This window comes from Populus euphratica, unplaced genomic scaffold, assembly GCF_000495115.2.
Source record: "Populus euphratica unplaced genomic scaffold, PopEup_1.0 scaffold4.1, whole genome shotgun sequence".
In the NCBI taxonomy this organism is placed as follows: Eukaryota; Viridiplantae; Streptophyta; class Magnoliopsida; order Malpighiales; family Salicaceae; genus Populus; species Populus euphratica.
This window is the reverse complement of record NW_011499859.1, coordinates 1,574,587-1,601,203: the sequence shown is the minus strand read 5'-3', so window position 1 is coordinate 1,601,203 and position 26,617 is coordinate 1,574,587. Positions and strand designations below refer to the sequence as shown.

The 26,617-nt window shown below is 32.9% G+C and overlaps 4 protein-coding genes and 1 pseudogene across 7 annotated transcripts; 2 read left to right on the top strand and 3 right to left on the bottom strand.

The window, feature by feature from the left end:
• Nucleotides 1-2,477: 2,477 nt before the first annotated feature.
• Nucleotides 2,478-6,112, top strand: LOC105124303 (BTB/POZ domain-containing protein POB1-like). Its single transcript, XM_011024265.1, has 6 exons — nt 2,478-2,846; nt 3,557-3,712; nt 3,836-3,957; nt 4,038-4,101; nt 4,328-4,607; nt 4,884-6,112. Exons 1-6 carry the CDS (start codon nt 2,597-2,599, stop codon nt 5,695-5,697), a joined length of 1,686 nt encoding a protein of 561 aa, XP_011022567.1. The 5' UTR covers nt 2,478-2,596; the 3' UTR covers nt 5,698-6,112.
• An 829-nt stretch (nt 6,113-6,941) lies between these two features.
• LOC105124304 (uncharacterized) lies at nt 6,942-8,057 on the top strand. 2 transcript variants are annotated; one of them, XM_011024267.1, is made up of 2 exons: nt 6,942-7,103; nt 7,268-8,057. In XM_011024267.1, exon 2 carries the CDS (start codon nt 7,270-7,272, stop codon nt 7,975-7,977), a length of 708 nt encoding a protein of 235 aa, XP_011022569.1. In that variant the 5' UTR covers nt 6,942-7,103; nt 7,268-7,269; the 3' UTR covers nt 7,978-8,057. The 2 variants fall into 2 exon arrangements, with proteins under 2 accessions (XP_011022569.1, XP_011022568.1); XM_011024266.1 differs by having other exon boundaries at nt 6,944-8,057.
• Nucleotides 8,058-8,273: 216 nt separating this feature from the next.
• On the bottom strand, nt 8,274-13,271 carry LOC105124434 (dynamin-related protein 4C-like; annotated as a pseudogene).
• Nucleotides 12,942-15,107, bottom strand: LOC105124301 (6-phosphogluconate dehydrogenase, decarboxylating 2, chloroplastic-like). Its single transcript, XM_011024260.1, has one exon. The coding sequence runs from the start codon at nt 14,899-14,901 to the stop codon at nt 13,417-13,419; it is 1,485 nt and encodes a 494-aa protein (XP_011022562.1). The 5' UTR covers nt 14,902-15,107; the 3' UTR covers nt 12,942-13,416.
• A 3,334-nt stretch (nt 15,108-18,441) lies between these two features.
• On the bottom strand, nt 18,442-25,368 carry LOC105124302 (ABC transporter C family member 10-like). 3 transcript variants are annotated; one of them, XM_011024264.1, is made up of 13 exons: nt 25,187-25,368; nt 24,781-24,859; nt 22,822-24,300; nt 22,168-22,488; nt 21,988-22,074; nt 21,304-21,891; nt 21,058-21,222; nt 20,659-20,953; nt 19,890-20,104; nt 19,510-19,815; nt 19,304-19,367; nt 18,989-19,228; nt 18,442-18,754 (listed from the first exon to the last, which is right to left on the bottom strand). In XM_011024264.1, the coding sequence occupies exons 2-13, from the start codon at nt 24,832-24,834 to the stop codon at nt 18,645-18,647; spliced, it is 3,924 nt and encodes a 1,307-aa protein (XP_011022566.1). In that variant the 5' UTR covers nt 24,835-24,859; nt 25,187-25,368; the 3' UTR covers nt 18,442-18,644. The 3 variants fall into 3 exon arrangements, with proteins under 3 accessions (XP_011022566.1, XP_011022563.1, XP_011022564.1); XM_011024261.1 differs by lacking the exon at nt 25,187-25,368 and having other exon boundaries at nt 22,822-24,975; XM_011024262.1 differs by lacking the exon at nt 25,187-25,368 and having other exon boundaries at nt 18,653-18,785; nt 22,822-24,975.
• Nucleotides 25,369-26,617: the final 1,249 nt, after the last annotated feature.

The window sequence follows — 26,617 nt, the reverse complement described above, 5'->3', positions numbered from 1 at the left end:
AGTCATTCACACATATTTTTATTGTATTCTGAAAAAAAGACACCAACACTTGTGTCCTATAATGTTAGTTTTTTTTTGCAGGAATATATATATATATATATGAGAAAGAGACACCAATACCTCTATTTCAATGACTTAATTTTTTTTTTCATCTTAAGTCATGCACACATATTTTTATTGTATTCTGAAAAAAAGACACCAACACTTGTGTCCTATAATGCTAGTTTTTTTTTGCAGGAATATTTTGATTGTTTTATTGTTTATAAATATATTGATAAAAATATCAACTAATGCATTGTATAAAAATATAAAAATATTCCTACTCAAAGACAAATATTTTTTCTTGAGAAGGATAAAAAAACAATTACTATACTGTAATGGGAATGGTAAGTAGAAAAATATGAGAAAAACTTCAGTGTTTTTACTTTCTATTTTAGTTGTTTTGTGATTTTCAAAATGATGACTCTGCATTACTTGATGAAGTATGTTTGTTGCTTACATTCAAAAGGTTTTTTTGGCTAACAGATGGCTTGTTGAAGAAACAACTAGGTCCATTCTCAGTAGGCCAACATCTAATTTGGTATTACTATTATAGTTTTTTATTTAAATTTTAATAATTTGATATCAATTATTATGTATTTGTTGTGAAAATAATAATATTATTAATAAATTGTTCATGAAAATTGGATACAAATTGTTTTTTATTTTACTTTTAAAGTTTTTAAATAGATTTGTAATGTGATTCTATCATATTTATGACATTTTTAGCTTTCAATTAATATATAAAATATGAACGTGCTATCTTAATATTTTTTGTTAACTTGCTTTGACAATTAAAAAATATTGTTGTTTTAAGAGAAACATTAATTCCATGTAAAAACATTGCATTTTTTGAAGATAAATATGAAATACATCAATTAAAATTTTTATCTTATTGGAAAAAAAATCAAAGCAATTGTATTTTCATGTTTAATAAAAATACCAAAGAATTCTTTAAGACTTAAATATTGTTTTTTATTTTAAATTTTTTTTATCCCCCCACAACAACAAAGTGTGAGTATACAAATTAGTGAGATGCTATATAAGTTAATGATTAGATTATTGGCTTATGTTATGTTGCAAATTGAATTTTTTAATGTAAAACAAATATTTAAGCATTGTTAATGTTTTTTAATAAAAAAAAAATTAAAGCATGTGGAAATTAATCTAATATGACATGATCATCTTGACTTAAAGGTAACCTAAATAATTAGTAAAAATATAGTTTAATTCAAAATAAATATTTAAAATGATTTTTTTATATATAAATATTGAGATGATAATATTTTGGATTAATTTGGGTTAACCTTTCAATTTGTATGTTGAGTCGTAAGACCAAGATAACCTCATAAAAAATAAATTAAAATAAATTACAAAACATAATTTTCAATAATCTTAAATTTAAATGATGAAATTGAAAAAAATAAATCAATTAAAAAAATAAAAAAATAACCAAAATCAATTCGGTCTAACATGTTAAACTCATAACTTGATTCATAAGTGGGGATGACAATTTAATTTGAACTTGAGAATACCGACCTAACTTAAGCTGAATGTGTTGAAATATTTTGGACCTATTGGATAATGAATAAGGATTGAATATTGTCAAATTCGACTTGAAATCCGCCTCAATCTCATCCAAATATTTTTTTTTCAAAATATGATATGATACACACACATATCAATCATTTAATATACATATATATACTTCAAATATGTATATATTAACTATTTATTTTTTATTGATTAATAAATAATAGTATCCATTGAATACCCAAAACTCGATAAATAGTTTATGAATATTTAAATTTTTTACTCAATAGATAATGAGAAATGCATGAATATTAAGAAATTCAACTCGTGAAAAACTATTAACATCCTTAGTTACGAGATTAAGATAATTCAATAAAAAAATTAAAATAAGTTATAAAAATTAATTTTTTATTAACCTAGTATTGAAAAATGAAATTAATAAATAAAAAAAGTTTAAAAATAATAATAAAAACTACTTGAATAAACTTGTCAAAGTTATGACCCGAGTTATGAGATAAAAATAAATTTATAAAAAACAAATCACAAAATCTAATTTCTAATTAACTCAATATTAAAAAATATTTTTTTTTAAAAATCAATCAGAAAAAAATAAAAAAAAGTTTAAGTTAATATGTCAAACTCGCAATTTAGATTATAAAACTTATATAATTTTATAAAAAATAAATTAATTTTTTATAAAATTAAATTCTTAATTAATTTAATATTAAAGAATATATATATATAAAAACTGATCCCTCCTATTTTGGTTTATTTTTTAATATTGTTAATGTTAATATTTGAGAATTTTATTTTATACTTTTTCTTAAAAAATAGAGAACTCGAAAATACTGTCTATTTTGGTAACTATACATTAGACCTCCGTCTTCACACTCAAACTAACTTCGCCACTTCCCCCACCTTCCTTAACTAAAATCAAATCCAATCTAATAAATAAATCCCCAACTTCTAGGTTTCAAAATCTCTAAAAATCCAAACAAAAAATCCTAAAATTTCTCTCCTTTCAATGAGATTACCAGGGGCAGACCTCTTCGGTCCTCGAATTGGAATGGACTCGGACCTCTCTCCGGTCGAGTATCGGTCTGACTATGATTTCGGTTTCGCTTTCAATGACAGTAATTTCTCCGATAGGGTCTTAAAGATTGAGATCGTTGCTGATTTTCCAGATGAAAAATCAGTCGGTGATGGTTGTTCTAGCATCACTGAGTGGGCCCGTAACCGAAAGAGAAGAAGAGAGGATATTATGAAAGATAAAGGTCAGTACTTGTATGTTATGTTTTTCCTTTTTTAACTTTTTTGTTTGTGAATTTGAATAATTGGGATTTATTTGGATTGATGATCTTTGGAAATTAGTATTGCCAAAGTTGTATAATTTTGATATAATGTGTTAACTGGATTAGAAGTAATGGTTTTTTTTTTTTGTTGATCGGGAACCATTAGTTTTACTTTAATGTCTAATTGTTGGCATTACAAATTGATATTTTTTTTTTAATTTTTATGTGAATTTGAACGTTATGCGTTTTTAAGTGTCATTGGGTAATTTAGAGTTATTATTTTTTTTTTAAAGTAATGAGATTTTGATGTTACCTGAGTGTTTGCTTTTGCTTTACAACTTGTTTTTCTCTGAAAAAGCATCAAATAGATGTTATTTAGGTGTTTTTGGATGATTTTGATGTGTTGATGTAAAAAAAAAAATAATAAAAAATATTATTTTGATACATTTTCAATTGAAAAGTACTTTTAAAAACCTCACTGCACCACAATACGAAACATACTCATGATGTCTTTTATGTATAAACAGTGATGAAGTTGTTGCATTTGGAACTGTCAGTTTACTTTAAAGCTCTAATATTTAGCCATATTGGGTTCTTTTATTTTCTTTTCTAGAATAAAATATTTTAATTATTGTCCATGTTGATACTGGTTTTACTGATTTAGAAACTGGTTTACACTTTGTGGCATCTAGCTGTGGAAGTTGTGGGGCAAAACAAGGACGAGCAGGTACTGAATTTTAATATTCCAGACACAGAGAATAATGTGGCTTATGAAAATCAAGATGTAGAAGCTGTAGTCATGACTGAGGGGTCTCCTACAGATGCTCAATTGGATTTTAATCAACGTGGTATTTTTCTTATTTTATTTTATTCTATAATCTTTTCTTTTGTGGTCACTTGCATGTAAAATTTAGCGATTGCCCTGTTAAAACAGCATTCTGTTTGTATGATTGGCTGTTTTAATTGTGTAGGTGATGCTGCTGGTCCAAGCAGTGACTCATCCTGGAGCATGGATTGTAAAACAGTTCTAAGAGTTAAGAGTGTACATATTAGCTCTGCAATATTGGCAGCCAAGAGTCTGTTTTTTCACAAGGTGAGAAGCTGTGCCTTGTTTTTGCTACTTTTATTGACTGAACTTTGTGCCTTATAAACTTCTTATGTTGTTTCTTGTAGTTGTTTTTAAATGGGATAAAGGAGTCAGAGCAGCGAGACGTAACTGTACAGATACATGCCTCTGGTAAATACAGTAGCCTTAGATTATTTGCTACTTCTGGTTACTACTGCCTGTTGATGGCTATTTGTTTTCTAAAAAAAAAAAATTATTTAGTTTTTCCAGTGTTAGTTCTGCACCTTTACACATTTATGGGCCATCATTGTTGTCATTATTTCTTTGTTCCAATGTTAAGTAAATGAAGTTGACTTGACACTGTTTTCTTCTTCCCCTATTTGCTTTGCTGGAACAGAAGAAGAGGCCTTATTGGACCTCCTCAATTTTATGTACAGTAACACCTTATCAGCAACCCGAGCTACTGCTTTGCTGGATGTGCTCTTGGCTGCTGACAAATTCAAGGTTGCATCATGTATGAGATATTGCAGCAGGTTATTGCGCAACATTCCAATGACCTGTGAATCTGCTTTGCTCTTCTTGGACCTTCCTTCAAGCATTTTAATGGCAGAAGCAGTTCAGCCCCTGACAGATGCAGCAAAGCAGTTTCTTGCTGTAAAATACAAAGAAATATCAAAGTAAGCCTCTTTTATTCGCCACTCATTTTTCATTGTAATTGATGGCATGCCTGTTATTATTTGAAATTATCCTTGTAATTTAATGCCAATGTTCTGTGATAAAGATTCGATTTTGGCATTGCCTACAAATTTTGCTTAACAAGAAATATTTGAGCTTATTTTTTTTAGCTGCTTGCAGCACTAATTTCTCATGGAATGTGGAAAATGCTTTTAAGCTTCTTTGTCATTTATGTCCTGAATTATTGAGCCATCCTGTTGAGCTTCATTTCTGGTTAGGTTTCAGGAAGAGGTGCTTAAATTGCCTTTGGCTGGTATTGAGGCAGTGCTATCCAGTGATGATCTCCAGGCAGCTTCAGAGGATACTCTTTATGACTTAGTGCTTAAGTGGGCTCGTACTCAATATCCAAAAATGGAGGAGCGAAAAGAAGTTCTTGCCAAACGACTAGTTCGATTAATTCGTTTCCCTTATATGACCTGTCGAAAACTAAAGAAGGTTTTAAATTGTAATGAGTTTCACCCAGAACTTGCATCCAAGGTTGTGCTTGAGGCCTTGTTTTTCAAGGCTGAAACATCACATAGGCAGCGTGCTATTGCAGCAGATGAGCCAAATGCTGTCAATCGTCGCTTTGTGGAGCGGGCATACAAGTATCGACCAGTCAAGGTGGTTGAGCTTGAACTTCCTCATCAGCAGTGTGTGGTCTACCTGGACTTGAAGCGGGAGGAGTGTGCACAACTATTTCCAGCTGGCCGGGTGTACTCACAAGCTTTTCACCTGGGTGGACAGGGATTTTTCTTGTCTGCTCACTGCAACATGGACCAACAGGGCACATACCACTGCTTTGGACTTTTTCTGGGAATGCAAGAAAAAGGTTCAGTGAGCTTTGCTGTCGACTATGAGTTTGCAGCCAGGTCAAAGCAAACTGAGGAGTATGTGAGCAAGTACAAAGGAAACTACACTTTCACAGGTGGGAAGGCAGTTGGGTATCGAAACCTGTTTGGTGTACACTGGCAAGCATTCATAGAAGATGACAGCAATAATTTTATTAATGGCATCCTCCATCTCAGGGCTGAGCTTACCATAAGGCAATGAGTTTTTATCTCCAAGACATGGCTTTTTGAAGGCTCAGGTTGATTTTGGGTTTTCCAGGCTGCTGTAATTTGATATATTCATTCCAGTCATGCCACGTTGTGATGGTGAAAGTAATATGTCAAAATTCGAAGATACTATTTTGACCCTCGCTAGATGAATTGTAGTTACTGGTCGAGCAATTATTTATTTATTTTTTTCATGCTTATCTCCTTTCTGCTGAGGGGAGGAAAAACAGGGGAGGAGGGGGGGATGGTGGAGCTTAGATCATTTTGACTTGGATACTTTTGTTGCTAACCTAGATGCATTTGAGCTCGTGATTTTAGCAGGAATTTTTCAAATATTCAGGGCGGGGAAGGAGTCATATTTTGTTGTTTTTCATTCAAATGGAAACAACATAGCAATCAAGCTAATCTTCTGTGATGACCATGAAGCTGTTTGCGAGTGTATATATAATATATCTATGTACTCACATGTAGGACTTGCCTTAGCTACATTGGCATCTGGCACCCATCTAGAATTTCAATGTCGATACCGTGTAAAAGAACATAGACGCTGCTTTGCCGTCGGCCATCATTAAACAGAACCCAGAAATTCAAAGGTACCCCGCTATGATAAGCTTGACCCCTCCAGTTCATGTAAAAAGAAAGAAGTCTTGCTTTTTCTCACTCATGGAGCATGACACGTTTAAATTGGGACAACTAGGTCGCTATAATTGCTTTATTAATCAATTACAGGGCGGGCTTTTGCATCAAATTCCACATGCCAAGTTGCTTGCACAGTGGGGAGAGCAAAAAAAGGGCAAGCTTTTATAGCTAACACAAATCCGCGTGTTACTCTCTTTTATTTATTTTCATCCACCAGAAAATGCTTAGTCTAACAAAAAAAGCAATTTCTTAAGGCAACGAGGTATGATCGATGCAGCTTTTGCATATCAAGATTAAAGCCCTTCTTTTGCTGGAGTTTCTGACGATTCATCCGCACCTCAATTCACGTATTTATAAAAAAATTTATTCTCTCGAATCTCTGCTTCGATTATAACATTCGACTGATAAAACACAGGAACAAACCAACTTCTCTCTCGTGTCAAGCCTCCAAGGGTGACACCATATGAGCTAAATTGTAGAAAACATATTCACCTCAACATACTGGATTGCAGTGGCTTGAAGTCAAACTAAATTGAGTTTTTAGACCTTCCTACAGGGTCCCGCTATAAGTGTGCTTTGAAAAGGCATCATGATTCAAGAAAACACTAATTAAGTTTCCAAGAGTTTATGTGGCAATTATTATAGAGTATAGATCCTTCTTCATGCCTCCGATCTCTGGTGTTAATCTGACCCTTTTTCTGATTGTATTAAAAAACATTGCTGTTTACAACCAAGATCCAACATGAGCTTGAACATCATCTGGTTGGTTCTCAGCTTGTTTTTTTCACCATTTGTTTACAGCTCAGACAACTTTACTACTGATACTTTGGATACATTTCTTCAGGATTCTGCTTTTAAATCCTTGGTTCGCCAGTGGCCTCACACTGGTGCTTTATACAAGGGTCTGATTCCTGTGAATCTATCAGGTATGGAAGTCTCAATAGTACGAATCAGAAGCCGGACACTGTGGAAAATTGGTGCTAATTTTAGCAACTTTCAGATTCCATCCAGAACCATGACATCGCCACATGTGAAGAGGCTGGCTATAGTCTATCAAGACTTGGGCAACTGGTCTTCTTATTACTACAGCGCTCCAGGTTACTCAATGATCACTCCTGTTGTTGGTTTCATGGTTTTCAATGCATCAAACGCAAGGGCCGAAAGCACTGAGAAGATTAGCCTTGATACAAGGGGAAAGGCTATAGTAATTCGTTTCGCCAGCTCAACGATGCCTGAGAGCATGATAGTTTTTGGAGCAAAATGTGTAACATTTAGTACTAGTGGGAAATTTCACCTTAGTGAAATCAACCAGTTTAATGAATGTCATTCTCAAGATCAAGGCCACTTCTCTATTGTGGTTCCACTACAGAGGAAAGGAAGAGATAAGAGGAAGCGTAGTCTGTGGTATTTATGGGTGATAGAGTTTGTGCTTGGATTCAGTGTAGTGGCTTTTCTAGGATACTTTGGGATAGTGTCTCTGAAACTCTTGAAAACGAAGAAGATTCAAGCAATGGAAAGACAATCTGATGAAGATTTGGTTCTTGATACTATTTGGGTTGGCACTAGTAAAATGCCTTCTGCAACAGTAACAAGAACTCAGCCAAACCTTGACAATGGAGGTTTTTTAGAGTCCTAGAGTATAGACCTTTTCCTTTGATCCTTGCTTAAATCCTCTTCTTTGTTCAACTCTTCTCTTTTCCCTAGTATTTCTTTTTTTCAGAAAGCGTGAGGTATAAAATGTTTTTATTTTTTATTTTTTAAGATTTCTGAATCTGTTGAACGATGAATATTCATGTTCGGCAAAGAAAAATGGACAGTGTTTTGAGCACGTGAATTAGAGGTTACTATATATTCTAGTTTATGTGCCTTCACGAACACACTGCAATTAATACTTGTACTCGGATTTAAAGCTGTTGTTGAACAAGAAGATCCTTTATTCGAAACAAACTACTTCATTGTAGCGGATTGCAAGCAGTACATAACATACTAACAACAAACTGACAGCTAGCCACCGAAGGCAGAAATGGTGTCCATGATACTGGACAGGAAATCCTTAGCGTACCTCACCAAATTCATACTAAGCCTACCGCGTTTAGCTGCTACAGAAGGAGCCTCCTCTAAAAACTTTTCAATCTTTCCACCATTAGGATCTGACGAAGTCGGAGATAACTTCAAAGGATTATGAGCCTTTCCATAGCTGTTTGATGGGCTTAGGAGATCGGGTCATTGAAAGTGGCTGCTAAACTTGAGCCTCACGAACACCTGCAAAACAAGCTTTCTATTATGAGGTTGTATTGTTCAGGAAAGCAGCTTTGGCATCAGTGTTTTAACACCATTTTGTGTAATGTATTAAATGGAGAATTGCTTGAAACACAAAAAGGAAGTAGGGCCTAACCTGAATAGCTCATGCATGCCCTAGCCCGAACCATCACTCAAAAGTTGGGTTTGGGTTTGATCCCTCTAAACTAGAATTGGGTCTGGCCTTTTAAGCCCACACCGTCAGGACCCATCACTTCATAAACAATCTTCCTTTTCAATTCTTTGTTGACTACATTTCAAACGCTAAGCTGCAAACGAAAAGCCTTGCAATCAACTAGCCTCCTCAATACAATCTTCCAGTTAGCAATCATCAAATGCCTGGGATACTCTCAGATGATTGACCCCAACCCCTCCAAAACCTTCAATCTGTATTTTGAAGATTCATTTTTCTGAACATCATAAATGAATGCCTTCTGCTTGGCCACCAGCTTGTTCCACTCGTCCAGGTATTCAGGATTGCGAGTGTAATCTGTCAGCTTCTCCATTTGAACAATCTTTAAAACCAAGTCAGTGGACTGCTCTCTCATTTTCACCATTAGACTCTGACTTCCCCATTTAGTGGTTATCAGCAGCTGGTGAAAGTTCAGTGTGGGTTACCAAAATAGACAGAACCACGGCAGGACGGGGAAGTAAATTTAGAAGTTCGATCGCTTTGGCTTCATCCGAAGCATGAATTTCGTCCATCAGGATGTTTCTAGCATGGTTATTTCCTGGGAAGCTGAGGAGTTTACTGGATTATTGGTTGAACATTTCAATCAGGATACTCACCATATTCACCTATCACCAGGGTTTTCCTCAGCGACTCTTTGATCCATAACTTCCATGAAAGCAGTCACGGATTCAGTAATTGATGTCATAGCCTTGAATATCCTGTTCAAACCAGTCACATTTCTATTCAACTTCTAGCAAATTTTCTAACAATCTCCAGCCAGCATCTAGCCATTATAGTAGCTTGAATCTGCATCAATTTTTAAGCCAAAACAGGAATATCATTAAGGGACCTGTCGATCATGGAAAGAAGTTGATGAATTGCAAACATTTCTTCTTCTTCCATCCGCGTCATCCTCACAAGACTCATCACCAATATGATTTCTCACAGGGACATAACCAAGGCCTATGTTCACATCATCTGGAGTAACCTTCTCAAGCAACCCTTCAGGTGCTTTATGTGCCTTTGTAAACACAGCTATAGTCCACTGCCCGGTCTTGTCCACTTGCCGTGACATCCTAATGGATTCGAATGTGGTGAAATCAACACTCGCGTACAAAATATTAAGGATGATACTCTCTTCAGGCCGTATCCCGCTAGATGTTGTCAGGCTGCCGTGAACGGGCACTCTAGAGATTCCAGAAAGATCAGCCATCGTTAGATCAGGAAAAACATTTTTCATTACCACCAAAGTTAATGGAGCATTCGAAATGCCCTTACCACTGCCTGAAATCTCCTGAGTTGCAATATTTATGGCATCTGCAATGGGGACTTCATCTGTCTGACATGTTTTGCTATTAAACTCCAAGAACATGTCTGGTATGACAGATGGATGATGTTGCAGCCTAATAATGAGGGGCAATCTAGTTCATATTCCCTGGCCTCGAGGAAGGCTAATACCAGCAGGTGATTCAAGAACACTAGATTTTCCGGAAGATTGATCGCCGACAACGACAATGGTGGGGAGTAGTATCGCTTCTTTCATCACTTCATATGAGGTGCTCAACTTTTCAACTCCATCAGGATTGGCTGAATACAATCACTGAAAACACCAAAAATTAAAATGTAGTGTAAGGATGTTTAATTTACCATATTAGCATTAAAAACATAAAAAATATTCAAGAAAACTCTAGAATTCATACAATTTTAAAACTATATATAAACATGCAAAATAAAAACTAATGGAAAATATCTTTTCAAATCAAGAGAAAACACAAAACATATATAAAAAGAGAAGTAATACATAAAATGAGATGAGAAAGACTGTATAAAAATTTGATGGAAAAAAACTTGTAGAAAACTCTTGCTTTATTCCTTTTTTATAGAAACTTTTGAAAGTAAAACGGTTAAAAAATTAATTCTTGTAATAATAAAAATTAATTTTAAACAAGGTTTTTAAATTAAAGTAACAAACTCAATTATCTTTAAACAAAGTAGACACTTTAGATTTGGAAGGAAACACAAAGTATAAAAAGAGAATGAATATACTAAAATAAGGTAAGAATGAGTGAGTAAAAGTTTAGAAAAAACTCTTACTTCACTTTTTTTTTTATAGTGATTTTTGAAAGCTAAATTGTTAAAAAGTTAATTCTTGTAATAATTAAAATAAATTCTTATTATTATCAAGATTTGATTAGCTATCATAACTCAAAAATTAAATTCGAATATAATGGTCATAAATCTAATTTTTTATTTAAAAAACTATTTAGATTTGTATAAAATATTTATGGAAGGGATTACTAACACTCATGATCTGGAGTAAACAAAACAATGGGTTAAAATAAATAATTCTTCGTGGACAAGATTCAAGTTTAGATTTTAATTAATAAAAAATAATTATATTCTAAAATATTATTTTATAATAAATTCAAAATTAAAGTCTGAATACAAACTGATATGTATGGAGGGGTTTAAACTCAAAGCTTATTTTGTATGGTATATCTCTCCTCTGAAAGCCTAAGTGTTTTTTAGGCTTAATTTAACTTTTTTATTTTATAAATATCAAGAAAGGTTTTTTTTTTGAGGTAGGATAAAGTTGTTTTTAGAAGGTTTTTAGGTTTCATCGAAATATGTAAACCAAGAATTTTTTTAAAAATAATTTTTTATTCATCTAAAATTTATTTAAATTATGTTAATGTTAAATGTTAAAGAATTTAATATTATATTAAATATTAAATTTCTATAAAATTTTAATTTAAAATATGCCAACCAATGAATTTTTTTCTTTCAGAGTAAAAAAAATAATATACAGACATTGTTAATGTATTTTCTAACATTAAGATTTTGTATTTTAATTATGAACTAAGAAAGTTAATGTTTGCATTCAATAAAGTAGTTAATGACAATTAAGAACAAAGTCAAGAAATAAATACGAATTAAGATATCTATTCTCGATATCTAATCTCAGTTGCAGGTATCTTTTCAAAAATGAAAAATTTTCTACATATGACAATAATAAAAATTTGGGATAAAAATAATAATTTAAATCTTATTAAAATAAAATAATTTTATAGTATAATTCATTATTATTTTTAATAAAAAATATAATTTTTCAAGTTATTTTGCTCACTCAATAAAAACTAAAAACAATCAGAATAAATATATAAATAATTAAATAATTTTAAATCAGGACAAAAAAAGAATTTATTTAATTAAAATTCATTCATACTGAATAATCATTATTTATATTTTGGTTAATTTTTATATAATATATATTCAAAAACTAATTAAATAAAAGTTAACCAAAATAATTAGTTTTTGAAAACTGCTTATTAGAATCATAAAAGTAAATTTGAATTAAGAAAAAACCCTATTTTGACAATCATGATGCAATTGTATTAGAAATAAAAGGAATATATAATGCTCAGACGTTGTTATAGAAAACTTCTCAGAATCAATTTTTTTTATTAATTATACAAAAAAAAGACATTCATAGGAAATAAAATGAATAAAATAATGGAGAAAAAAATATTTTTTTCCATCAAAGCCATTTTTTAATTCATGTAACTTTATTTTTTGCTTTTTTACAAAATTATTTTTATGAGAAGCATAAATAATTTTTCTATTCGTTGTCTGTAAATTGTAATCCTTAACATATTTATGAACTATAAATATGTGTTGAATTCCCAACAAGTATTTAATAAATAATTAATATGAAATAAATCTATTTATATATATTTTTAAATACCTATATTTTATATCATTTTAAATAAATATAAGGATTATTGTAACAAAAAAGATCTATAATAAAAATAATTTCTAAATTAAAGACAAAATAATCAGAAGTTAATTCAATTCATTTTCGGATAATTTAATATAACAATTGTAATACATCATCAATTAAATTCAAATTTAAAGATTTCGACAGTAATTGAATGTGTTAGCAAAATAACGAGATGATCCCTAACCATTAAGCTCCAAGCCCAATAATCTGCCAGCTATTGCCAAAAACAAGCCTTCTGGTGAATAGACACAAACTAAAAAGCAACCGATGATAAACTGCCACAAACACCTTAAAGGCTGAATAGAGTGCATTCCTTTCTCTCTTAACAGAGCATTCAAGATCCCAAAAATCAGCAAATCATCAATTGTTCATTGAATATAAGCAAATCAACAGCAAACTTGGAATGAAGATGAAGTTAACATCCCTGCCAACAACCATGCTTTCACACTGCAACCAACCTTGTAGCATTGATTTTCATGAACATGCACGACTCATTCAGGCTTATTACTGGAACAAGGAACTTTCATAAAGCATGCGAGCTAAGAAGTTTCATATCAAACAGCCTCACATGAGTTGGAAACATTATTCAGCAGCAAATAAGCAAAATCTATAAAGCAGAGCTTAACTGTATCCTATCTACAGCAAATAAAAGAACAAACTTGATGTACTCAAGAGGCATGCGTTTCTTATTAACAGTAAATTCTGTGAGGCTAACCCATAACAGCAACGAATCCTCTCAAGGAAACATACAACTACAGCTCAAAGAGAAACATTACCAACAGCCAATTGAAACAAACAAACAGCCGATCAACCCATGAACATGCTTAACTGAAAGCACCAGCACCAGCATTGCTCTTGCGAGCAAGTTTTGTCCACTCAGTATGAAATGCCCCTGGACGATCAGTCCTCTCATAAGTATGGGCCCCAAACAAGTCTCTCTGAGCCTGAACAAGATTTGCTGGCAGCCTAGCACGCCTATAAGTATCAAAATAAGCAAGACTGGCACACATTCCTGGAGTGCTAATTCCAGCTGAAATCGCCAGCCCCACAACTCTCCTCCAAGCCGCCTGCCTTTGCACCATCTCCCTGGCAAACTCCGGGTCGACAACTAAACTTGCCAAGTTAGGATTCCTCTGGTAAGCCTTTTTAATCCTATCCAAAAACACAGCCCTAATAATGCACCCACCTTTCCAAATCCTAGCTAGCTCACCAAAATCCAAATCCCAACCTTTCTCAACACTCTTAGCCCTCAACAAGTTCATCCCTTGAGCATAACTACAAATCTTAGATGCATACAATGCTTTCCTCACATCATCAATCAACCTCTTCTTATCAACCCCACTCTTAACACTCCCCACTTCCTCCTCCAACCCAGCTTCCTTCAAAATCTCCGCCGCACTCTCCCTCTCCTCTTTCAAACCACTCAAATATCTACAATCCAACGAAGCAGCAATCGTCGGTGCAGCAACAGACAATTCAGCAGCTTGCTGAACAGTCCATTTCCCTGTCCCTTTCATTCCAGTCTTATCCAATATCTTATCAACCAAATCCCCATCAACCAAATTATCCTTGACCTTAAAAATATCACTCGTAATCTCAATCAAGAAGCTCTCCAACTCCCCTCTATTCCACTCCCCAAAAATCTCCGCCAGTTCGCTATTCGAAAGCCCACCAACATTCTTCAAAACATCATAAGCTTCCGATATCAACTGCATATCTCCATACTCAATCCCATTATGAACCATTTTAACAAAATTTCCAGAACCCCCTTCGCCAATATAAGTAACACAAGGACCATCATCAACTTGAGCAGCAACACTCTTCAAGACAGACTCAATATTCTTATACGCCTCAAAAGAACCACCAGGCATCAACGAAGGCCCATGTCTTGCACCTTCTTCGCCACCGGAAACCCCCATGCCCAAATAAAGAATCCCTTTATCTGACACCTGTTGAATTCTCCTCTCAGTATTCTGGTACCACTCATTCCCACCATCGATGATAGTGTCACCAGGCTCCATGAACTCAGTCAGAGCAGAGATCGTTTGGTCAACTGGGTTTCCAGCTTTGACCAAGATGATGATGGATCTAGGCCTTTGGATTGAGAGAACAAAATCACGAGGAGAGTATTGACCAGTTAAGGAGAATGGACCTTCGGATTGAGCACGAATAAGAGTTTCGTCGACTTTGGAAGTTGTTCGGTTATAGACTGAGATTGGAAAACCTTTTTCAGCAATGTTTAGGGCTAAGTTTTGACCCATCACGGCTAGACCTGCTAGGCCTATGCGTGAAAGAGTAGAGGCGTCCATGGTAGACAGAGAGTAAAGAAGCGAATGAAAGAAATGGCGTTGGTGAATGCGGGGGAGAAGGGAGATATTTTCTTTCTTAAAGAAGGGGAAATGTAACGGACTCGTCGAGATAGCGAAAGATTAAGAGGCTAAGGTGACAGGCAGAGGGTTTCGTGACTGTCGATGATTCCTAGGGGGCTGCTGCCACTGGATGGATGGATTAATGGGTAGGTGGGCGATCTGGTGTGCTCTGAACGGTGTCATTTTGGGGTAGTTAGAAAGATGTATCGCTTTTTTATGTTTTTTTTTTAGGGGTAAGCAAGCTAAGTAAAAGAAAAATTCATAAAATAATACAGCACAAAACTTAAATTTGATAATACTAGCATTGGTGTTTGTGCTTTTCCTTGATGTTTATATGCTAAAATAAAATTAAAAAATCACATGAAAAATTAGATATGATAGACTTATAATATTGATAATTAGAATTGAGATAATTTGATATATTTTATCAAACCCAATATTTAGATCGTGATATTTTAAAAATATAATTAAAAAATTAAAAGAATTATAAATTTTTTTTAAAAAAAATATGTGAATTAATTTTTCAAACCTGTGATCCAAATTATTAAAGTCGAAGCATCTAATATAAAAAAAAAATCTTAAAATTTAATTTTTAATTAATTAAATATTAAATAATAAAATTAAAAAAAATTAATTTTATATTTATATCAATGGTGAGATTGAAAAAATTTTTAGTAAAAAGATAAAAAAAAAATATAAAGAATGATGATCAAAATTGACATAAAAATAAAAATAATATTGTAATGAAAGGGTAAAATTGAAAACGAATAATAATGTTTACAAAATAGTCAAGAAATAAATTAGAAATCAAAACAATGAGAATCAAATTGAAAAATATAATACTATCAATTTGAATTTAATAATAAAATCAAAACCATTAAAAGTTTTACAAAAGTGCCAAGAAAAAAATTATAATCCATAGAATGAGGACAACATTAAATAATATAATATTTAATAATAAAATTAAAAATAAAAAAAACTTATAAAAAAAAACCAAAATAAAAATAGAAATCAAAATAAAAAGAAATGAAGTTGAATTACCAACAACTAAAAATGATTAACTTATAATTTTTGAGGAGGGGAGAGGAAAAAAAAATCTACTAATAGCAAACTGAATAACTAACATTTACATACATCGCACCAATAGAATAAAAACATTAAAGCTCTTCCAACGACACATTAGAAGAGTATTTTTGGGCTATGTAAGGGACCACTCAGATCGTCTAAAAAGCGTGAGAGCCTCCAATGCATAACTGAGTGTCATACACATGCACCTATTTTTTTATTTAGCCATATGCAAAATTATCTCTAAGTTAATTTTATAATTATAAAAAAAATCATTATAAAAATTTAATTTAATTATAATTATAATTATGTTCATATTATTTTGAAATTGGATAAAAAACCAAAAAAAAATTACCTACTTTTATATCTAATAAGATATTATATAGAAATTTTATAGTTGTAGTTATAACACATACACTTCACTATTAACTGTTTCAATATAAAAAATAGCTTCACGAAGAAAAGCAGTTGGAAGTTGTTTTTTAAAATGAAAATATATTAAAATGATATATTTTTATTTTTTTAAAATATTTTTAATATTAATATATCAAAATTATTTAAAAAATTATTTCTAAATAAAAAAATAAAAAAATTTAAATAATATTATTTCAACCATGTTTTCAAATAGCCATATATCTAAACCCTACTCCTTTAAAAAAACAAAGCAACAAATAAGTAGTGATAAACTAGCAAACATATATTTGGATTAAAAAAAGGAAAGTGCAAGCATCTTGGCTTGTTTATTAGCTTGAAAAACTTTGATGCATGTGTTTAATCAAATAAATTAAAAAATATAAAAAAAATAAATATTATAAAAAATATTGATATAAATCAAAGACTAAATTGAAAAGTTAATAAATAAATACAGATTAAATTACATAATCTTGTGTCATGAGGAATTATTTAAATTTATTTATTTAATTATATGCCAATAATTTCTTATTAAAAAAATTTAAATTATATTGAAATAGGATAATTTGTTAGTATAACCCTTCATCTACTTATTAATCTATTTTTCTCGGCCAAGGAAAGGAATATAGTTTTTTTCAGCAATATATTTCATTTAATAAAAACCATAGAAGATTAGAATAAATATTACAAAAAATCAGAACAATCCAAAATAAAGATAAAAACACATCTCTTCAATTCCTTTTTTTGGCATTCTTTGTATCTAAATGTTTACTTGTTGAAGCAAAAAATTATCAGAATTATAAAAGCAATTTATTTTAAAAAAATTAATGTTTTTATTATTATGTCACAAATGTATTAAAAATATATGAATGATACACTGAAATGTTTTTTGTTTTTCCTATACAATCATGTGATAATAAAAAAAAAATAGCCAAGGAAAGACAAATAATGGTGTCCACTCTTTTTTTAAAAAATAAAAAATAAAAATAGAAGACATGCTGTTTGCTTGCCTAATTCTCAACCATTAGAATGGTGGTTAAAAAATTAAATGATTTATGTTATTATAAAAACCTTATACAAATACATCTAATTGATATAAAAAAATCAAAGCATATCAAACAAATATATTTGAAGTATTATGCAACTAAAAAAATAAAAAAATAAATGAACCACTATTTAGAAACAAAACTAATTCAATTTTTTTTAAAATGAGGGTATCAATTAATATTTAAATAGAAACAATTAATAAAAAAGATAAAAATAAAAACAAAACAAAAGAGGCAAGGCATTCACACCAAGCCTTAATAAAAAACCCAGAGCCGCACCCGTGCCAGAAAGCCAAAGCCCATGCTTCTTTTTTTTCGTTTCTCAGGAGGGCAGTGAATGACATGTGATCTGTTTTTTTTTCTACTACAAGCAACCTGTTATCAACTTGCCCAGTCATCTTTGATTAATAAGGATTCAAGATTTTAGATTTTAAAATTTTAATTTTTAAAGCCTTTTAAATTAAAAATATTTTAAAAACATAATATAATCTAGCCCGCCCAAACCCTATAAAATCACTCTCTAAAAATAAAAATCAATTGAGCTATAAAAATTCAATAAATCTCGATATACTTACTTCGCCGGCATGTTTAGAGAGCAACAAAGACTTTATTAACATAAAGAATTAAAGATCATTTTTTTAAATAAATATAATCAACCAATAACTTTATCTCTTCTTCCTTGTTGTTTTCTAGTAAATTTATCTTTTCTCTCTTCAACTCAGGATTATGAAATAAATAAATTGATTTTTTAGATCAAAAGAAAAATTCTGAATTGGAGAAAAAAGAAAATTAGATGGACCAGAAAAACACTTTTTTCATGAATTCAAGATAAGTTTCCATGATAGTTTATTCCTCTCATTCTTATTTTTTTTCTTCCCTTTACAATTTCAAACTATATCTCATAAAATTGGATAATAAAAAGATTTAAAAATAAATAAATAAAGGTAAAGCACAACAATAAATTAAGGAGCTAAAGGGCACCTTCACGGTTACTATAAATAGTGACATCCGTGCTAGTTCATTAATTGCATAGCAGTAATCAATTAAACATGAAGAAAAATGGAACACATCATTAAATAAAGCATTCAAGGCAACATGCTGACTTAAAAACTTCTAGTCCATTCCACTTTCAAATCCTGATGGATCTTCACAAAAATACTGCTAGTCATCAATGCCTGGAGCACCAGACCAATATTCTTTCACCAGCTGCCCAAATAGTGATCCTTCTTTATTCATCAGCTTCCCTGGCTCGTCATACTCTACCATCTTCCCTGTTAATATGAAACCCTTTCATTTGCATACCTTATGTTCGCACAGGTTAAAGAAAATAAAAAAATTGTTACATTTAATAAAGAAATGCTACTCTTAGTAAAACAATGCTGTCTCTCACCGATCCCAAGTTCTGGCATGACCTACCCCCAGCCAGTTAATTTTCTGTAATGAGGTTATATGTTTCACGGTGCTTGTAGCATATCAAAAAGGCGAATAAAGGAAATACCACTCACCATCACTAATGGCAAGCACCTTGGTGCAGTCCATCACGGTAGGTATCCTGTGAGCCACGGTTATTACAGTGCAGTCTGCGAATTCTGTGCGTATAGTTTTCTGGAGGATGGCGTCTGTTGCGTTATCGATTGATGCAGTGGCTTCGTCTAGGACTAATATCTTGCTCCGCTTCAATAATGCACGTCCGAGACAGAATAATTGCCGCTGTCCCATGCTCCAGTTTGATCCATCTTGTGCCACTGCGATAAAAGATGTAAACGTGCAGGTTCTTAGACCAAGAAATGTTTACCTCTAGACATCCAGATTTGCCTTACCTAAAGCATTTAGGCTCTCTTCTTTCTGCTGAATGGCCTCTCGGAGCTGACATTTTTCAAGAACCTTTTGCAAATCATGAGCACACTTTTTTGTTAGGAAAGCAATATGGGAAGCTAGACACTATCAAACTTTGGAGTTCGCACATTGGAAATAGTATTTCTGAATCTCTACCAAATGTTGACACAATTAGTAGAAGCTTTATTACCTCCCATATTTCTATATCAGTATGTTCTGATAGAGGGTCCAGGTTGTATCTCACAGTCCCGCTAAAAAGTGTTGGATCTTGTGGAATGATGCCAAGATGGGATCTAAGATCATGAAGACCAATTGTGGAGATGTTAAGGCCATCTATAATGATTTTCCCCTCTGTTGGTTCCACCAATCGAAACAAACTACTAATAAGTGTTGTCTTTCCACTACCAGTCCGACCAACGATCCCGATTTTGTGTCCTCCTTCAATGAAGCAGCTTATCCCTTGGAGAACAAATGGAGCATTGGGTTGATATCTCACCTGCTTGATGTTATTTGATATATTGGAAGGTCAGGACCTGTAAATTTGTGAATTTGTGAAATTGTAAAAACTACCTTCAAATTGCGAATCTCCACTTCACCAACACTTGGCCAGTTGTGCAAGGGTCGGTTGGTTTCTATTGCTTCTGGAGCTTCACTTGGAATATGCATGAACTGTTCTAGTCTTTCTACAGAAACATTTGATTCTGCTACAAAGCACTGGTATTGGACAGAGAGGATGAGAAAGACATTTATTGCAAGACCATACGATAATGCCATTCCAACAAACCCTGCAATCAAATAGTAGACAACCAAAATGTCCCATTAGACAATAACCCATCGGTTTTGTTCAAACACCACCATTTTTTTTAGTATTTAATTTTTGATTCTTATCAGACGATAGGTGAGAAAATTTCATGCTTTGGAGAATTATGATCTTTTCTTATGTATTTAACTGTTAGCAGAATAGCTAGAAGAGTTTTATATGCGTTCACAAAAGACTAATAAGAAGGATAGCTTCTATTATAAGTTGATGTTACTGCGAGGTCATCTGGATCATGAGAAACAGAAAAGGAGGTCCAAATTAACAATCCGAAATTGAGATAGATGCAAAAACAATGGGACTGAAAACCTAGATTAGCATAACAAAGTGCGAGGCGCTAAGTAATGTTCGTCAGCTGAAATTATACTTCATCCAGAAGCTGAAAGAGTGATGACATTGAAATAAACGTGCACGAGAACAAAACTAAATCATATGAAATGGTGAGGAAAATTTAAGTGAGCTCAGTTTTTAGAATTGTGTATATAAAGAAACCAGATAAATAGTGTGAAGGTCAAAATTTACCTCCTGCAGAAGCTCCTAGGGGAAGCAAAGTCATGGCAAGTGCTGAGGCCGAGAGAACAATTATGCATGGTATTTCCAGACGCTGGATTAACCACTCATTTGCTGCAAAGCTATGGAAATATGGACTGGCATTTGCGTCAATAAGGTCCAGATTCTTTGAAAAGAATCTATCTTCCTCACCAAAAGCTCTTATCGTCATGGCTCCAGCAATGGATTCAGCAAGGTGGTTCACAACCAAAGACTTAGTTGTGCCATTGATTCGCATCAACTCTGTCGCGGTACTGAAGTAATATTTCTTTTTGTAATTTTTTTTTAAAGAAGAAGGTAATTCTGTCAGGGAGGCCAAAAAGTCAAATCAGAGAACCATGCAACAAGGTTTAGTGCTAGAGGAAGTAATACCTGTAAGGCGATAGTTAGATAAACTAAGGGGACGATGAGAAACAAGACTGGCCAGGTAAGAACAGCCAATAGCGCAAGGCTGGAGTACGCATTCAAAGCTGACCCAATAGCTACTATTAATTTGAATGCCACCTCCAGGTCAATGACATTTAAATCAGAAGATACCTATCAATACAAGTAAAATTATATATCTCATAAAGCTTGTAATAGAAAAAGCATTTTAAATCACAAATTCAAAATTCTAACCCTAGTAAGTATCCTTCCCAGAGGTGTCGAGTCATAGAAGGACATTGGAGCTCGGAAAAGAGACTTCAGCAGTTTAGAAGAAATAGACTCTGAGGCTTCGTAGCCTAATTTAACAAGGGAGAGGCACCTAAAGATCAAAAAGAACGCCAAGATACACCCTATCACAGAGTAGAGTGTGAATAATTCCACTTTGCCTACATGAGGATTCTGGATGTCAGCAGCCAAGGAATAGGTTTGTATCAATTGCCCAACTATGAATAAGAAATGGAGCAGAACTGTGAAGAAGCAGTACAAAAATGCCTTCCCGTGATTCAAATACTGCACATAGGTCTTGAAACCTGCATCGCCTCTTTCTCTTTCTTCTTGTCTAATCAGTTGATCTCCTGAAGGTGCTGTTGATTTTTCCCTGAGATAAATCTCTTGAATCTCTTCTTTGGAATCTCTTGTTTTTCTGCTACGAGCATGCTCCATATTCCTTTCAGAACCAACAGTGTTATTGTGTGCGTTGACAAGCTCTTGGAATTCTTGACAAGTTTCCAGCAGCTCATCAAAAGCAGCAGCTCTCAAGATTTCCCCTGCAGACATCAACTGCCCAAAATGCAGAACTCATAATTATGAACCAATGGCTTAAACTGACAGATTATCAAAACTGATATGTCCAAGTAAAGTTCATTATTAGCTAACCAAAATAGAATTAAATGCTGGAAGGAAGTCAACTTGGTGAGTTACAAGTAAAACTGTCTTCCCTGACAGACCTCTCATAACATACTCCTGCCAAAAGCCATCAAACCATTTCAATTAGTTTCCACATGGAAAAATTATCATAACTTGAACAAGTAGACTAGGGAGGAAATCTGTGATCACATTAAATAAGCTAGCCGCAGTATGTGCATCTACAGCACTAAAGGGATCATCCAAGAGATAAATATCTGCGTTCTTATACAGTGCACGCGCAAGTTGAACCCGCTGCTTTTGTCCCCCGCTCAGGTTAACACCTCTTTCTCCTATTTCAGTGAGGTCCCCAAATGGAAGCATGTCAAGGTCCTTTAACAAGGAGCAACAATTAAGCACCTCTTCATATCTCACTTGATCCATGACAGACCCAAACAGAATGTTTTCTTGAATGGTCCCAGTCTGAATCCATGCAGTCTGGGAAACATAAGCAATTTTTCCATGCTTATAAACCTGAAATTTTAAGTAAAAAATCTTTTGTTAGGCATATCCATCATTAATAAAAGTTTGAAACTAACATCAGAAGCGATGGATTTACTTTCTTTCTGAGAATTTGCAAATTTACGGACTACTAATTGATTGACGGTTAAAATACATCAGAAAATGCAATTTATGTACTAAATTTTAATCTTGTTGATCTTTAATTATGAATCCTCCTTAATCAATAGATGAAAGTAAGAAGATGAATATGAATGCAATCAGGATTCCCTATGAATTGTTCATCAATAATGACAGAACGTAAAATTAGAATTGGCAAACGGAATGTAGTTTAATCACAGGACTTACTATGCCATTGATTCGTGGAACTTCTCCGAGAACAGCTGCTAAAAGTGTTGATTTTCCGCAGCCAACCTCTCCACAGATAGCTACCTTTTCTCCTGCTTTAACCAACAAGTCTATATTCTTTAAAGCAGCCTTTGATGAGGAATCAGCAGCCCACGAAATTTCAGTACACCTGACAACAATGGACAGGTTGTGCTCTGTCTCACTGTACGTTTCCCTGCTATTTTTGTTTTGCAGCTCTGGTGCTTCAAGAAACTTCGTAATCCGATCTAATGAAGCATTTGCTTCAATGAACATTGTTGCAACATCAGGGATCATCCTAATTGGCTCCTGAACAATCCGCAAACTTGCTAGAAACGTGAAGACATTGCTAGCATAGAGTGGAACCCCAAGGAAATAACATGACCAAAAGGTAACTACTGTCACTAATATGGGAGATGACCAGAACAAAACCATATGGCACCCTCTTTGAAACAAAACAACTGATAGTGTCCTTAATTCTTCCATCCTTAATCCTTCTATGACTTTTCTGAAATGTGCTTCCCAAGCATACAATTTCAAGACCTTCATATTTGCAAGTGCCTCCGCAATGGCCTTTAATCTCGTATCTTGTTGGTCCTGGAGCTTTGTCTGATACTGGTGCTGTAACTTGGCCAATGGAGAACTTACAAGCACAGTCAATATGATGGCAGTTAAAGCTGATACAGTTGCCAGCCCCACAGAATAATAGACAATAACTAATGCAAGACAGAGTTCAAGGCATGTTGTCCATATTTGATGGAACCAATATGGGAACTCTCCTAATTTAAAAGCATATATTGTCATATAGTTAACAATTTCTCCAGGAGAATGGGTCATCTTAGCATCATTGGACAGACGTAGTTGCTTCTGATAAATAGCTGCAGACAACATAGATCTTAGTTGAACACCAATTAGTCTGGTTCTGAAGTACCATTGCCTTTCTGACAGTGATTCTAAACATTTTGCTAAAAACAACGCCATTGTCAGCACATAACCTTCATACTTAAACCCATTTTTGCGTTCCGCAACATTAATGAAGGCGTTAAGAAGCAAAGGACCAGCGGATACTGATAATACCTTGATCAATGCAAATAGTCCAGAAATGACAATTTCTTTCTGGAAGCAGAAATAGAGTATTGACCACATTGAAGGGGGATCAGACGATCCTTTTTCTTTCCATTTGCTCAGTTGCTCCAAGTACAATAAGTAGCACGTTCGTGCTTGATCAGCGGGCCGTAACTGAGGAATGTCTTCATCTTCTAGGATTTTCTTCTTGCCCTTCTTCATTAATGGATTCAGCCACCAAAATGAGATTGTGCTGAATAAACCAGCTTTGGAAAATGGAGTAACATTGTCATCTGAACTGATGTTACTAGTGTCATTGGCTTCATAACCTAGCAGAGGTGCATGGAGAACTTCACAATTGATGTGCGCATCCCTTTCTGCAACAGGACTCTTTCCCTGGAAAACACAATAGAATAATAAAATTACTCCAAGAGAAGATGAATCATTCGAAACCATTTTAGCTGACAACATCCTGTACAACAGAACAGCTTCCAAAGAGAGGAAGAGTATCAGAATCCTGAAACAATTAGAAGGCCAGAAATGAACAGAAAAAGATTCAGTAACCCCTCTGGCAGCAATTATTTGAAGCCTTGGAATAACACCACCATCCATCCATGCACAGGCAAAGCAGAATAATGACAAGTATTAACCAGCCCCAAAATACTACTGAAAATGACTGAGAAAATTAGCATCGAGGCGCTGTTGATGTCTTATTGTGTATGAAAATTTTCAAAATACCCATTAATTATAAGTGAAGATGGTTAAGAAGATTAGCACTTAACATGTAGCAGGAGAATTACAGAAACTGTGTTTATTCATGAATGCGGACCCATTTTGGTGGGGGAAAAAACTAGAACACTGCATTTTCTTTGCAACCTTTTTAGAGCGTTCCCTGCCATTGCTGTATGCAATCCGTAGATTGTTCTTCATGCTTTATCTCTTTTTATTAACAAACCTGTAACATTTTACATGGACAGAAAAAGAAAAGTGAAGTGAAAATCAGATCGTGTAGGATTTTAACCAGCATCAGTGGAAGAACTGCAATGAAATGAATTTCTTCAGAATAATAACAGTTACCATGTATTTCACAAAAAAAATAAAATTAAATTAAAGAAAATGAAAGCAAGGGGCATGGAGGCCAAGAAAGAGTTTCAAAAAGAGAGAGGATAGTAAGATGTTAAATTTGATAATTTTTTTGGCAGATGCGTATAAATTTATCTGACAAAATAGTATCAGTAGAACAGAATTTATCTGACAAGTTAAGCGTTTTCAGAACCCAAACCTGAGCTTGCTTTAGAGCTTGACTTTCAATCCAATTAAAATCAGAAAATTAAAGGTCTTCTCTAGCTACCAACATGATCAAGCACGCCTCTGGCACGAGTTTAAGGAGATGAAGCAAAACAGAAACAAGAAATTAAGCCCATTACTGATCTAGCAGAAACTTATTTCATGCAAGAAAAGAAAACAAGAGAGTGCAAGCGACAGTACATATGTAAACATGCAGCAAAAGCCAAAAAAATAAAAAATAATTTACCTCACTATCTAGTTTTGAGATTCCTACAACTACTATTAACAACACAGCACGGCTAGCCTGTGCACTCGAATAGAATCGTGATTTTGAAAAGTTTTATCTAAAAATTATTTTAACCAAATATATTTGTCTTTTTTATAAGCTAATATTAAAAAAACACTCAAATTAATTTGCAAAAATCATCATATGTCAAATGGAACCTTTATCTAATTGATCCAAAAAAAAACTTCAAAAGTCTTTCTGGGTAGCTTGCCTCAATATCTGTGCGTTTAATATTTCATATAATTAATTAACAGTAACTTTGCAACAAGAGAACAGTACTCATACGTGAAACACAACGTCAGAACCAGGCTTTGGACAGGAATTACTGTATGGGCAGTCTTCTGGATCAAATAATTCTTCTAATCTCGTTGATAATCATGTCAGTTGTTGAAATGTCTTTATCACAAACATTTTTTAAAAGATTCGCTTGTCGTGTCGTGTAATAAATCACAAAACTGATAAATGAATTAAAGGTAGCTAATTTTGTTCCGTATTGTATGAAATCATTGGTATATTTCGTTATAGTGAAAAAAAAAAGGTCAATCAGAATAGATTTATCTCACCTGAAATCTTGTTTTATTTTAGAAATTCTATTCAAATCCTGGTTCAAATATTTCGGTTCCGTTGCCATTTCGTTACAGCCAGATAGTGCTTTTTTCTGTTTTTTTATAGAAATATTGTTTAATTTTTCAATATCACTTATATTTTTTAATTCAACAATTATATTATACTAAATTTTTATGATAAGTCACTTTATATATTATTATATTTCAGGTTAAATTTTTAGAACATCCAAGTTTAAAAAGACCTTATTATTAATGATATTTTTATAATTTTATTTAGAAAGATTATTTAATTAAGATCTTATAAGATTATTAATGATATTTTTATAATTTTATTCAGAAAAATTATTTTATTATGTTCTTTTCTAGATTGATTTTTTTAAATTTTTTTATTCAATAATAAATATATTGGTAATTAAATTTTATAATTTATTTTAATTTATTTAATTTAGGTTATTATAGTCTTATAAGCCGAGTATAAATTTAAAAAATTAACCTAATTTGATTTTTATCAATATAATAAATTTTTATCTCAATATTTTTTTAAAATAATTATTTAAAATAATTTTTAGTTAAA